At 36.3% G+C, this 14219-nt stretch overlaps 1 protein-coding gene across 3 annotated transcripts in view; it reads left to right on the top strand.

Annotated features, from left to right (window-relative positions):
* The window catches only part of MED13L (mediator complex subunit 13L), a 428751-nt gene that overhangs the window by 186474 nt on the left and 228058 nt on the right, over positions 1–14219 (top strand). For all 3 annotated transcript variants that reach the window (XM_043529751.1, XM_007071902.4, XM_037878503.2), the window contains exon 3: positions 13456–13540. In XM_043529751.1, coding sequence (XP_043385686.1) covers positions 13456–13540 — 85 coding nt within the window. The remainder of the gene's footprint in view (positions 1–13455; positions 13541–14219) is intronic.

The raw sequence follows: 14219 nt of genomic DNA, 5'->3' as shown, positions 1-14219 counted from the left end.
GTGCCGAATGAAGTTGGCTTGACTGTAAGTGAAAGAAGGCTTTGGCCTTAGGCAAGCACAAAAGGACGAGACACTTCATTGCTGGCAGAGTGTTATCTGAAGCTAATGCATGGTGACATGGGCTGCATGGTCAGCCAGAACAAGAGTTTCAGCTTAGGGCCATACTAAGATTGGAGGGATCACAGTGTCAGCTCTGATTTCAATTAAGTCTTTGCAAAGATTTCTGCAGATAGGTCCTTCTGCTTGACAGCTAAGGTCTTTCTTTTGTATACATTCAGGATGCACATATTAGTTAGTATACAATTATTTAGTTTAAAATATGCAACGTGTAATTAAATAGGTTAATAATCATATATTTTAAAAATGTCTGTTTCTTAACCTGTGTAACCAATAAGATTTATATTACAACAGACAACATTTTCAAGATCTAATTAGCTTTTTCAGTTTATTCTACAGGGTTACTCTTTCATTTATCTTGGACAGTAAAGAGACCTCATCCGTTTCAGTTTTGTTCATAACTAAGGCTAAGATTTTGTCACAGATATTTTTAGTAAAAGTCATGGACAGGTCACAGGCAATAATGAAAAATTCACGGAAGTCTGTGACCTGTCCCTTGATTTTTACTAACAATATCCATGATAAAATGAGGAGCCTGGGCAGCTGCAGGTGGGCTGGGACCTCCAGGGTCCTCCTCCACTAGAAGCTCCAAACTCTGGGTTTTCCTCTATCACCCGTGGAGGCGGAGAGCTATTGGGCCCCCCTGCTGCCCTTGATGGCCGGGAGCGGCAGTGGATCCACCTGCTGCTGGTTCTCCCAGCTGGGACTGACTGAAGTCACGGAGATCTTCGGAAATCACGGAATCCATGACTTTGTGACCTCCGTGACTAAATCACAGCCTTATTTATAGTTAGTTTTTAATTTCTGTTTCTCATGTATTAGCACAATGCTGTAGTGATTAAGGTTTTTAAATTTTTTTTCCATGCTCCTCTCCACCCCTAAATCTATCATTTTGACACCTGAGCTACCTGACAATATCCCTTTACAGTCCAAACTGAAAATGGAATTTTAAATATGAAAAATGTCTAGGTGTCAGTCTGAGAATGAGGATTTTATACATTGTTTTAGAATGAGATGTCATGAAATGGTTAGTGGTTTTCTGAGAAATGGATGACTTTCAAAAAAAACCCCTCTGTGCATGCCTGGGACCGAGCATCAGTCTGATTCTCTCTCTGGATCCATGGGCTCTGGAGGGGGAGGGAAGTGGGTGTCTGGGCTGGGTGGGCTATAGCTGGGCGCTGGGGGAAGAGGGAGTGTGGGTATCTGGGCAGGGAAGGAAGGAAGTGCAGGTATCTGGGCAAGGGGGCCCCGCAGCTGGGTTCTGGGAGGGGAAGGGGTGCAGGTATCTGAGCAAGGGAGGCCCCGCAACTTGGCTTTGGGGTGTGTGTGCGGGTATCTGGCCCCTGGGGGCCCTGTGGCTGGGCTCTAGGGGAGAGAGGATTCGGTCTATTGGTGGAGGTGTGGGGGCACGTCTGTGCTCTGGGGGGGAAAGGGGGCGGAGAAACAGGAATTGGGGTGTCGTAGGGGTTTCTTTAACTCTCTAATCCTAGGAGAATTTTTGTTTGTGTCTGTATTGTTACAGACGTACTTGCTAACAGGTATTTTGAAATAAATTACCAAAATAATTGAAACTGATGTGATTATATAGTGTTATTTTGACATACAAAATTTGCAGAATTTTAAAATATTGTATGCAGAATTTTTAATTTTTTGGTGCAGAATGCCCCCAGGAGTACATGATTGCATAATAAACAGTAAGAGCTCCCTCAGTGGACACAGATTCTCGTCTGTATGGGATCATGGTTCAACATGAGATTGGAGACTCAATAGGTGCTCAGGTTTCAGAGTAACAGCCGTGTTAGTCTGTATTCGCAAAAAGAAAAGGAGTACTTGTGGCACCTTAGAGACTAACCAATTTATTTAAATAAATTGGTTAGTCTCTAAGGTGCCACAAGTACTCCTTTTCTTTTTGCGAATAGGTGCTCAGTAAAGGTAGGAAATTAAGAATGCAAATTTGTGAAATAGGATCCCAAAGTCAGAAATTATTGGACAGATATTTCTCTATTTTCAAGGTTCAGTTTGCTTCCAAAGTCTTCTACTCTACCTTGCATTTTCTAGCCCTCTTTTTGAGCAGTCATTCTACAAATTGAATATTGGACACTTTCTGAATAGTCTACCCTTTCAGAAGTCATTACTGCTTATTGATAAAAATATTTCTTACAGTGGGTAAACTTTTATTTAAAAAGATACAGATGAGGTTTTCATGTTTACAATTTGGCCTATCTTTAATGCATTTATAATTGAATATGGAAAGTCTTCTGATTTTTACTTTTTTTTTAAAAATCTACAGCCCTATATGACATTTTTAAAAAACCAACAAAAAACACTGTCTTCCATAGTGTCACAAAAACAATTATTTGTAGCTCCCTCTGTTGGTTCTGCAGCAGTAATTAACCAAAATACTGTCAGAGATGTCTTTTTATTCGTAAAAGCATAGTATATGTTGTTGTTAAACAACAACAATTATTTCACTTTCAATGGCATTCAAGTACAGGCAAACTAAAATCAAGATGTGCCAAAAGTAAAAACACAAAATAGTCTTTTTCCTGCTTCTCAGGGAGGTATAGCATACAATGAAGAACTAAAAACAATAAAATAAAAATAAAAAAGGATGTATCTAAAGCAAAAGCCTTCACTTTTCTGTAATAGTGGTTGTGTATGTCCGCTGTAGCCTCAGAGAGGATGCATATGCAAAGATGGAGGTCATAGCACTGTAGCCAAATTGTCACAGGTTTAAAAAACAATCTTTTGTAAAATAATCAGTTTTTATTTTCCATTATTTCAGCTGTTTGTAAACAAAAAAATAAAAGTACGTATGAATTTTTTCAGTAATATAGGAGCAAAACTGCAAGTCCAAAATATACTGTTGTTTTTGGAACACAGTATACTTCAAATGCAAACTATCAGTTTGACCTTGAGAACACTTCAGTGACGGTGTAGCATTATAGCTGATCCTAATAAAATGTTTTAAAAGCATGACATTAAAACTTAATTTTGTAAAGTTTATTGGTTAACTTTGTCAATCAAAACAAAACAGTTTTTAACAGCAAGGTTTGAGTCAAATTTTAGTTATAGTTAACCTTTCCACTCTTATGTTGATCTTATATCTGGAGTTGTTTTTAATGTTTTAGTAAATCTTGCTGTGAGCAGATTGCTGCAACTACATTTGTAACTCATTCTTTATGTAAACTACTACAGTAAATTCCTACAGTGAGATAGAGAAAAAGCCAATAAAATTTTGGAACTGATTGCTTTTCATGCTAATTATGTGGACATTGTGGTCCTTCCATAGTACTAATGAAAACAGTAACATTTTGGAAATTTATTTCATTTTTGTATCAGTTGAAAATAACCAAATCAGTTATTTTACCAATTCTTGTCTGAGATTGCAACATTTCAAAAGAGTAACCAAAAGAAAACTGATCTAGAATGTTGTCTGTGTAGTCAGATTTATGGTTTGGTTTCAAATTTAAACCCTCTAGAGTTGATACTAACCTAAACTTTACCAATTGCAGTGGGTAAAGAGAATTTGTTGAAATGGAAGTCTGATATAAAACAATTATTTTTCTACTTTTCTGTTTTTAATCAAAATTATATTTTCTCAGGGTATAAAATTTCAAATAATTTAAAATAGAAAGCAGGTTTTCTGTTCAAAACTGTAATTTTATAATTCTGAAAACATTATTTTGTAGTAAAAATGGATAAAGAAGAGAAAAGGCCAACTGAACACTACAGAGTGGGAAATGTAGATTGCAGAATGGTTATGACAAAAGACAAGTGACAGGAGGAGAAATAAAAGAAGTCAGGTTCTTTATGGTCACAAAACAAAACAAAAAATAACCCTCAATATTTAGCGAGATGAAAACCAATAACAATTATATGACAAAAACGTTGGATTAAATAAGCATAAAAATAGATTCTGAGATTGGTGGATTTTATGTAAATGCAACATCTACAATTTTAACATGTCAGTTAAAAAAATGGTGGCCCACAGGTATCTTATAGAGTAAAAATGTTCTCTCTCAATCAAAGGTGATTACAGTTTTTTCCTGTCTACAAATGTGCTTGTTGTGTAACGAGAATGCATTAGTCTCAGTGCAATGTAAAAAATGAAAGGCAGCAAGAAACAGCTCTATTGTTATCACTCCAGGCGTGTCTAATGAATCGTGTTTCCATGTTCTCTCGGTCATGCCGCAGAGTGCCCTTAGCCAGGGCTAAGCCTCCTGTAAAATGCTCTTTAAGATTATTGTAGCAAGCATAGAAATGCTGGATGAGTGGGGGGTGGGGAGGGAATGCTAATGAGACAGCTGCATTTCAACCAGTACAGCTGCAGGGATTACTCACCATTGCTGCAATAGTAGTGACAGACAACTGTTTGAGTTGAGAGTAAAAGGCTTTTCAGGGGCTTGTCTTGTCAGAATTTCAGTTTAAAATTGGTTGGTTTTTTTGTTTGTTTTGTTTTAAAACAAACTTGTGTCTGAAAAGTGAAGAGAAGAAAAAGAATATACCAACATAGGTTGCCAAAATAACCTGTTGGTATTAAAACTGATAACAAAGAGGTCGTACGTACTTTGTATACAGTGTAGTTGTAGCCGTGTCAGTCGCAGGACATTAGAGAAATAAGGTGAGTGAGGACCAACTTCTGTTGGTGAGAGATAGAAGACCTGAAGAACAACTCTGTGTGACTCGAAAGCTTCTCTCTCTCACCAACAGAAGTTGATCCAATAAAAGCTATTCCCTTACTCGCCAGGTCTCTCTTACATACTTAGTAAGAGAGACAAGGTATGTGAAATAGTATATTTTATTGGATCAACTTCTGTTGGTGGAAGGTACAAAAGTACCTGAAGAAGAGCCCTGTGTATCTTGAAAGCTCTTGTACCTTCCACCAACAGAAGCTGGTCCAATAAAAAGATATTACTTCATCTGTCTTGTGTCTCTCACATCTTGGTACCGTCACGGCTGTAACAACGCTGCAAACCACAAGTGAAGTAAATGATTACAATTTATTTTGCTTTCCTAATGTGGGTTAATGTGGATACCTACTTTTTTCAAAGAGTAATTCTTCTTTGCTTGCCTCTGATGATGTCTGAATTTGCTGTTAGAAGGACATCGTTCCATAATCTGTACCATCAGAAATTTACCATCGAAAGCTTATATGTCTCATAGATTTTATGGGGAAAATGTGCAATTCAGCATTCTCACTCTTTTTTCATTCACTGTGCATGTATAGATCAAAGCTATAGTGATGGGGATGTGATTGAGTAATTGATCTCTCTGAGATATGAAGAAAATAAAGGAGGCAGGAATTGGGGACTTTGCTGCAGCCACTTGGTCTACTCAGAGGCTTGAATAGAGGCTACTTAGAGCCTGAAGCCAACTTACTGAAAATATCAAAGAAAAACATGGAAGGTTGGGGAAAAGGAATCAAACAAACTTTTAAAGAATAGAATGTTTTTTCCCTTCCAAATTCTTGTTCTCTTTTACTTTCTTGGCTGCTGCTTTCAATATTCTAGTTTATAGGTTGTAGTCTGCTTGTATCAGCTACTTGAGGAGGGCTAAACCCTCCAGAAGTGAGAGAGAGAGAAGCTAAAAATTTAGGAAAAGTGTGCTACCCCTGAGAACTCTATAGAGAAAATAATAAAAAAGTACTTGTTTCAGAGGAGAGAGGGATCCCTGTTCCTCTACATTCTATAGGTTTTTAAATTTCCCCCCATCTCCCTTGCTTTTTAATGGTGTAGTCCAGTCTACCTTAGGGCCGGCTGACTCTGGCGATTCCCTACAGGTACTGCCACTGTCAATAAGCAATAAAATACCTTTTAAAATGAAAGTTATTGTAAATAAAATAATGAGGCAGAAAAACTAGATACTAAATTAGGAAATTTCTGCCAAATTTCAGTCGCCACAATATAAAAACAGAATGTTTTTGGAGTCTGATACTATTGTTTCACAGTACATGGGATATTCCAGATGGTCATAAAATAACTTTAAGTGGTTGCCATTAGAAACCTCATATTTCTTCTACTCCATACTGAAAAGAAGAGAGAGTGAGCTTAGTTTTTTATCTTACTTTTTCGCATGGAAAATTTTTTTAGCTATAAAAGTGTTTGGCACAAATGCAATACGTTCCACCAAATAAAATAGTTAAAGTATTTATATATGCCAATAAGTCATTCATTGTTCTGGATTACCTAACATTGTATAACTCCATGGAAAATAAACTTAAAGCTCTTCTTTTCCACAAAACTTGTGTTTAAACTGATTTTATAGACATTTATTTTGTTTTTGGAGATGTACGCAAGTTATCCTTCAAGCTTTGGAATTTTTCAAAGTAAAAAATCCGAGTTAAAAATTGTGTGGACGTGTTCATCGGAAACATTTCTAGAATCTTTTAATGCATTGCTTAGTTAACCATAGCCATTAAAATGTTTTTGAAATTTAATATAGCTCTGTAAAATTGGTTATTTTGCTTAATGAAAAATGGTGTGCGTGCGTGCTCGGGAGTATGCCAAGTAGAATTTTGTCAGTGTTACTTTTGGTATATAGAGATCGTGAAGACACTATAACAGTAATATTTTACACAAAGTTAATAATACAAATGCCAGTTAAGTGCATATACTTTAGGATGGTCTGTTTCTCAAGTCAACAGCTATTATGCTGATTTCTGTGTCAATGCACAACAATTAAGGTAGCAATATTCAGCAGCTGTTGCCTTTTGACTGCCTTATTTGATTTATCCAATGGTGTGACCCTTTTGGTTTTATAGTCTCCTTTATTTGAAAGTTTACAGGCTTTAGGTAGAAAATTGTGTTCTGTTGAAATGCTAACTCAGGTCATGTGTGAACAGCAATACTGTGCAGAAGACTTAATTAAAATTCCGATTTCCCTGGAACTGGTGCAGGACTCATGCTGTTAAAGATACCTTAGGAAGACATTACACTGTTAAAATTGTGAAATGTTACTATATGTGCACTGTATATTCTCAGGGCCTCACATCACCTCTATTTGCAAATAGGTCAGAACGACTTGAGCATTTTGGTAAATATTTTTTCTGTCATGGCTCCTACTTGACTCATGAGCTGACTGGGGAGGAAGGAGAATTAAAATATGTTCTCGGTGCTGTGAAGGTACGCAAAACAAAATTTCCGTATAACCACAAGCAGTGCAAGGAAATTAGAGCTCTAAGTGAGGTGAATCTGACATATGTAATAAGTCCATTTAGTCACTAATGACTTAAAACACAGATTTTGCAAGGTGATCGATGGCAGCATAATAGTGATCAATCAGTACCATTGCATTTAATTTGATTTTTTATGGCTATGATACAGTATTTCAGAATTAATGTAGCATTACACTGCTTTTTCTCTTTTTTTCAAGTCAATCTTTAGGAAAAGTTGATAATTCATAAGGATCCATTTATCTTTGAAATATTGTTTCATAAATTGGCACATTTCATAAAAAATAAAATGAAAAATTAAATGCTTACTTTTCCAGTAGAACTGATCAGTCAACCACACACCTCATTTGGAACAAGAAGTACACAATCAGGCAGCAGCAGAGTACTGTATTAAACATAAACTACTAAAAAAAATAAAGGGAAAGCAGCATTTTTTCTTTTGCATAGTTAATTTTCAAAGCTGTATTAAGTCAATAGTTGTAGACTTTTGAAAGAACAACCGTAACATTTTGTTCAGATTTACGAACATTTCAGAGTTACGAACTACCTCCATTCTTGTGGTGTTTGTAACTGAGGTTCTACTGTAGTAATTGAATTTCTGATTTTTGTTCTGTGAAGTCATTTGATTTTTTTTTTTAAATGTAGCTACATTTTAAAATGACGTTCCTCATCATACGTGGTAAAAGAGGAGGCTGGATATCAAAGGGTAAAAAGGAACATACACTATAGTACATATGAACCCTAGTTGCAAAATAACCTACTTTTTAGCAGTTTGACATAGTAATCTTCTCTGGAAATAATCTTCTTGTCCCATGTGCCCTGCTTTAATCTATCAGTATTTCTACAGTGTGCAGCAAGAAATTGATTTTCAGTAATTTTAATGGTTGAATAACTAGTCCTGTCCCAGAGAGTTTTTTCATATTTGCAGTGGCCAATGTGGTTACCGAACTCAGTGTTCTGGATAATAGGTTTCATTAGTTTTGATGCCTGAGGTGAAAAAGCAGTAGGTGGGTGTAAAGACTGTTTTTGATGTCTAGACGTTCATTTGAGCTGTTGCTGAAATATGATACATTAAAAGGAAATATGTAACATAGCTCTGAGGAAATATGTGTTCTTTGAAAGTAATTCCACTTTTAAACTGCATAAGGCAGTATGACCTGAATTATTAAAACGTGGGTGGTTGAATTACTTAAAGGTATCACTACCCTTACAGTCCACACACAGGCACAACTTCCTTTCTCCATCGCCTGCTCACTCCTTTCTTTTTAGTAGAGTATGTCAGTTTGATTGTTGAGAAAGAACAGATACTTTGTCTTTCCAAGATCTGTGCTGAGAAACATAGAATTACTGAAGTATTTGCTTCGTTGATATTTTACCATGTTGATTTTTTCCCTGAAGCTTTTAGATCATTTTATTTTAAACAAGGGTTGCTTTTTCAGAGAGTTACTGAGATATACAAACTTGAAAGAAAATTAGTATTTCAGGTTAAAAAATAAAACATACTAGGATATTAAATAATAAACTTACCATTTAAATCCATATCACATAAATCTGATGCTTTAAATCATTTATTTAAACTGTCCTAACTTTAACATTTGATCTTACAAAGTGACTAAAAAGCAGTACATTTTTAATACATTTTCCAAGCTGTTGAAAATAGAATGATAGGGTTTTTAATATAAATATTTGATTTATGAGAAAATTACCGATTAATGCGTGGATTCTGCATTGAGGATCACATAGCATAGGTCCACACAGTTCCAAGCAGTGTTGAAAGGCAGATGGAGACTTGAGTGCTAAACTTATTGCAAATAATTGTGTAGACAGAAATACTGTAATGGTTATTTTCAACTTCCCAGACTTATAAATTATCTCATACAGAAGGCACAACTAATTTAAATTCTGAATTAATTTAGTTTTGTAATATACCTGAAATCTTGGTACACTGTTATAGCAAAGAATACTTTGTAGTTCAAGCTTGGACAAGCTTCACAAACTGCATTTTACCAAGGAGCTTCACAATGCTGGCATGCTGTTATAACTTCAAGATGTCATCCCATTTATGTAGATTAAAACGTTATGATGGTTATAGTGTAAGGTGTCAGAAGATTAGAGTCAGAAGTGAAATTCTGCTGTAGGATTTGAACTTTCCATTTTTATTATCATAATTGTGTGCATATGTTCACTTTCCTCTCATTGTTCCATCCATCGGAGATGAAAATTTTGAGGAGTGTAAGCAGATATTAGAACAAAGATAATTACAATGGCATTAAATGTAGTTGGGAAACAGAAAAAGCAGTCTTATCAGGGAATAGTTGTAAGGGTGAAGGATGTCATGGATATAGGAAAAACGCAAAACAGAAGAGTGGTTTTATTTAGATGTTTTTGTATAATATTAATGTGACTGTAAGGAAAATAAGAATTTTATTAAGAAATACATTGGTTAGTTGAAAGCATTTGGTCGTGATATTGCTTCTCCTGAAGTAAATGACAAAACGCCCATTGACTTCAATAAGGAGTTACAACTGAAAGTATCAAAACCAGTTATAAGAGTTTTCCCATTCAGAAAATATAGTCCAAAATTCTTGTTTTTGGTAATTAGCCCAAGATTGGTACTGTGTCCATATGAAGGAATTCATATGAAAAGATGTTCTAATATGACCTGGCATTCATCTTGAAATCCTAGAGAAACCAAACAGCGCTATATTATGTTTCTTTGGGTATTAATTTCTCCCTAAATTCTGTCAGGATTAACACTTAAAATTTTGAATTGCTGCTTTTATTTACATGTGGGTTCTAATATGTTGGTGATCTTGCCTTTCTGGAAAGAGTGAAGTCGAATAGTAATAATACATAGCTCTTGTACAGCACCTTTTCATCCGTAGATCTCAAAGTGCTTTACAATCTTTTATGTATTTATCCTCATAATACCCATGTGAGATGGGGAGCTAAGCAATGGAGAGACTAATGACTTGCACAAGGTCTTCAAGTAAATCTGTGTTGGAGCAGGGATTGAACCTGGGTGTTCCAACATCTATGCTACTGCCCTAATCACTGGCCATCCTTCCCCTCTTGGTGTGACAGTTATGTTAAATAATAGTAGAATATAATTTCAAATGTGTTTGAGTCACATGGAGCATTTAACAAAACAGTAGTAAGCTTGGATACATCAAAATATAGTGATATAATTCGGTGGTATAATGTTGTAAATGATTAATTTGTATTGTTTTCGTTTGTAGTATTGTATGTGTTTTGGTTAGTTTCATTTTATGTCTCTATCAGGTGAATTAACATCATCCTTTGTTACCTACTTAATTTGTTACAATATTATATTGATGTTAGAAAAATAGCATTAACTTCAGTGGCCACAATTTGCAAGGTTATATAATATGTTCTATTGATTTGAGACTTCTTCTAGCTCCATCGTAATACTTAAAATTGATCTGAAAATTAAAGTTGAACATAAAATACGAACTCTCTAACAGGAACAATTTAATCATTCTCTCTAAGTAGATATATGTACGTTGTAAAAGTTGGATAGGATAAGTTCCAGTAGTTTCATGTTTTTATTTTATGCTATTTATTTGTTTGTTTATTTAAAGTCACTTTTGGTGGGCCAGATTTGATAAATATATCTTCCCTTTAAGAATTTTCTGCAAATTGAAACATCCAGCCAAATTCTGATCCCCTTTACTTCTGGGGTCACATATAAGGTATATATGAATGTTCAGACTTCTAAGTTTACTTATGCTCTGAGTTCCCATCTCCTCAGATTGGATCTTGTGAGACACCAAGGGTGAAATATATATTGGACAAGCATTCGAAGAAGAAAGGAGAGTTCTTCAAGATGTGTTGTCCATATCTGTGATTCCATGGTGCACCCTCCTTCCCCTTTTCTCCAGAGTCCTATAACTTTGGGATTCTGCGGTTGAGAAGGATCTGAGTGGTGGCTGAGTCAGTCTGCCTTATATGCCCTTGCTTTGGGAGCACGAGGACATTCAGGGAGCATGTGCGGTCCCAACAGACACTGCTGGCCAAAAGATTATGATCTTGAGCATATGAGGTGCATGCGTCCCAGAAGTGGAATATCTGTCCACCCACCCACATCTTAAAGAACTTCATTTGGAAAGGCTATTTTTCTAACCATTTGGAAAGGCTATTTTTGTCATATTTTCTAACTCCTCTTCCCCATAAGAGGATGCTCGTTCTTACAGGAATGTATTTTTCCCTATTGCATTTCTTTCCCTATTGCATGTCAGAGGATAAGGAGTAGATGGCTCTATAAGATGCTTCCTCTCCAAAACCCAAAAGGGAGCTCTAACTAAAATGAGAACCCTGTGTCTAAAACTCAAAAGAAAAGAAAAATAGTCAAAAAGGGCTCAAAGAAAAGGAGGGAGGGAGGGAAAAAACAAACAAACAGATCCTCATTTTCTTTGAGCTTCTGTTCCCGAAGAATGGGGGCCCTGGACTTTGGAATTTTTTAACCCTGACCTGGAGAAGCTGGAGAGGTTTTTTCCTTGATGTGTTTTGAAATTTAAGGGGGAGGTATGTTGTATTTACTATCAAGATCCAGCCAGTGAGTGAAAGAGCAAATCAAATGGAAGTGTAGATATCTCCCTTTCAAAACAACCATTCTTCTATATTTTTACTTCATGTGAGTCTTAATAGAAAACTGAGAAACTCCTGTTGAAGAAGGTCTCGTTCGGCAGCCCTGAATTCACGGAGTGCGACAATTCAGAGATTCTCCCTTTCTAAGGTTGATGCAATCGTGGCATCCTGGCAAAGGACATGCAATTCCTGTTGAGGATGATTTCTTCTCAAAATACTGTCCAGACAGAAAGATTGTGGACGCCATCACAAAGGACTTTAAAGCTTCTCTGTCTGCCCTGAGAGCTTCACTGACAATCCGGTGTCCTAAACCACAGTGTCCACAACCACAAGGACCTAAAAAGTACATTTCTCAGAAATATAAAGGCGTTAATTTATTAATCAGGTGTGGGTTTTAAATCTGCCTGTACATCAAAACAGGTCTGCAGAGTATATTGCTGTTAAATAGGGCTTAGAACAATGGTAGAGTTTAAAGCAAATTAGCCAGTGCTTATTCTCTAGCAGGCAGTTATTACTCATTGGTGACCTTTTAGTCACTTTCAAAGAATGAAAATTAGATTTTACACAAATGGCAGTTATATATTAAAATCCTTTGTATTTTTTTTTTTTTACAAGGGTAAACCATTTGGGCACAGATATACAAATAAGCCTGCAGCTGCAAAGCTTCTGCATCTTAATGCTACAAAACATATCTAGCTGATGGGAAAATTTCTATAATGTACAGATGCATTATTTAATCTCTGTAATTTCAGTTTAATTTTTGGAATTAAAAACAAGATGTCTGGTAATATTTCATTTCTAAAGAGAAGAATGTGGGAAAACAAATCCATGTGAGACTATATCAACTCCATTAAAGGGGAACTGAAAATCTTTTAAGCTGCCAAAGACCTGTAGGAGACACACAAAATCTTCAACATTGATTGATTACCTTGCTAGGACCAAAAACAAAATAGAGAGACCTGTTTCCTACTGTGCCTTATGTATGGGTGATGGCATCAGTGTCTTCATTTTGTGACTGCAGTGTGACAGTCTAGTTATGTTTTATCATTTGATTATGTACTTAGTAGTGTCGGTGCTATAGCACAAAGTATTGAAGCAAGTAAAGCAGGGGTGAATTGTAGAATAAGACAATTTTTTTGATAATTTAAGTAAATTGATTGGTAATTAACCTGAGTTTACTGACATAATTGAAACTGCTAAGATGCATATTCCATAGCCATTTGTTCCAGGGACACACTTTCTGTCTGGACATGTTTGAAGGAGGTATGAAACAACGATGCCAAAGAGAAATAAAGATTCATGCTGTAATATTAGTTATCTGTTGTTTATAAATATTTGGTTAATACATTTTCCCTAACTTCTTATTTTCTGTCAGTATCTACAAAGCTATAAAGATTGAACCTAAGCTGTGTTTATTAATGTATATGGTAATGCATATAGTTTCAAGAAATGAACTACTCTTTAAAAATTCTGATTGCTGGAGTAATATGTTTGTTTGAATAGTCTAAACCTCCCCCAACATGGATAACATTCTGACATTTTGCATATTTTTACAGTGGTGGAGGAAGGACTGTGGGAGAATGGGCTTTCCTATGAGTGTAGGACATTGCTCTTCAAAGCAATCCACAACCTGCTGGAAAGGTAAGAGAAAGTGTTTTCCATTCAGATGTTTCATTCAGCTACATAAAGCTACACTAAGGATGTTAAGGAACCATTTAGAAAAATTTGCAAAAATCCTTATCCTAAAACATCTCTTTTGAGGTCCAAACCTGTCTTGAGAACTGAGCTGAGCACTAGGGAACTGTGCATGGGCAAGCATCCTCAATTTAGGGCTAAGAATGACAGTGGATCCACTCTCTGACCACTACTTCAGTCTTTGCTATTTGATCCTACTGCCTGTGCAACTTTGAGAGGGGAAAAAGGTGGGAATGGCTGGTGGAATCATGTCCTCTCTCCTGCTCTTCCTTAAAGAGAGACCAAGTGTGAAACAGAGAACCCCTGTGAACCTGCATTTTTGAAAATCTGCCCTCTTCACAGTGGAACCAGGCCAGCTCTGATGCATCTGGGAACCTCCACACCTGTGTGGGGCAGGATTTGCCTAATACCGTAGAAACCTGGAACGTCTAAATCTTTCAACATTAAGAAAGCAAGAACTAAGGGTATGGCTACACTACAAGCGCTACAGTAGCATAGCTGCACTACTGCAGTGTAGACATTGGTACAGTGATGGAAGGGGTGTTTCTGATGTTGTAGTAAATCTGCCCCACCCAAGACACAGTATCTAGGTCTTCCGTTGGCCTAGTGGAGTCTATCCTGGGGC

Source organism: Chelonia mydas, chromosome 15, assembly GCF_015237465.2.
Source record: "Chelonia mydas isolate rCheMyd1 chromosome 15, rCheMyd1.pri.v2, whole genome shotgun sequence".
NCBI lineage: Eukaryota > Metazoa > Chordata > Testudines > Cheloniidae > Chelonia > Chelonia mydas.
Note: the sequence above shows the minus strand (reverse complement) of the source record. Positions and strands in the feature narration are given on the sequence as shown.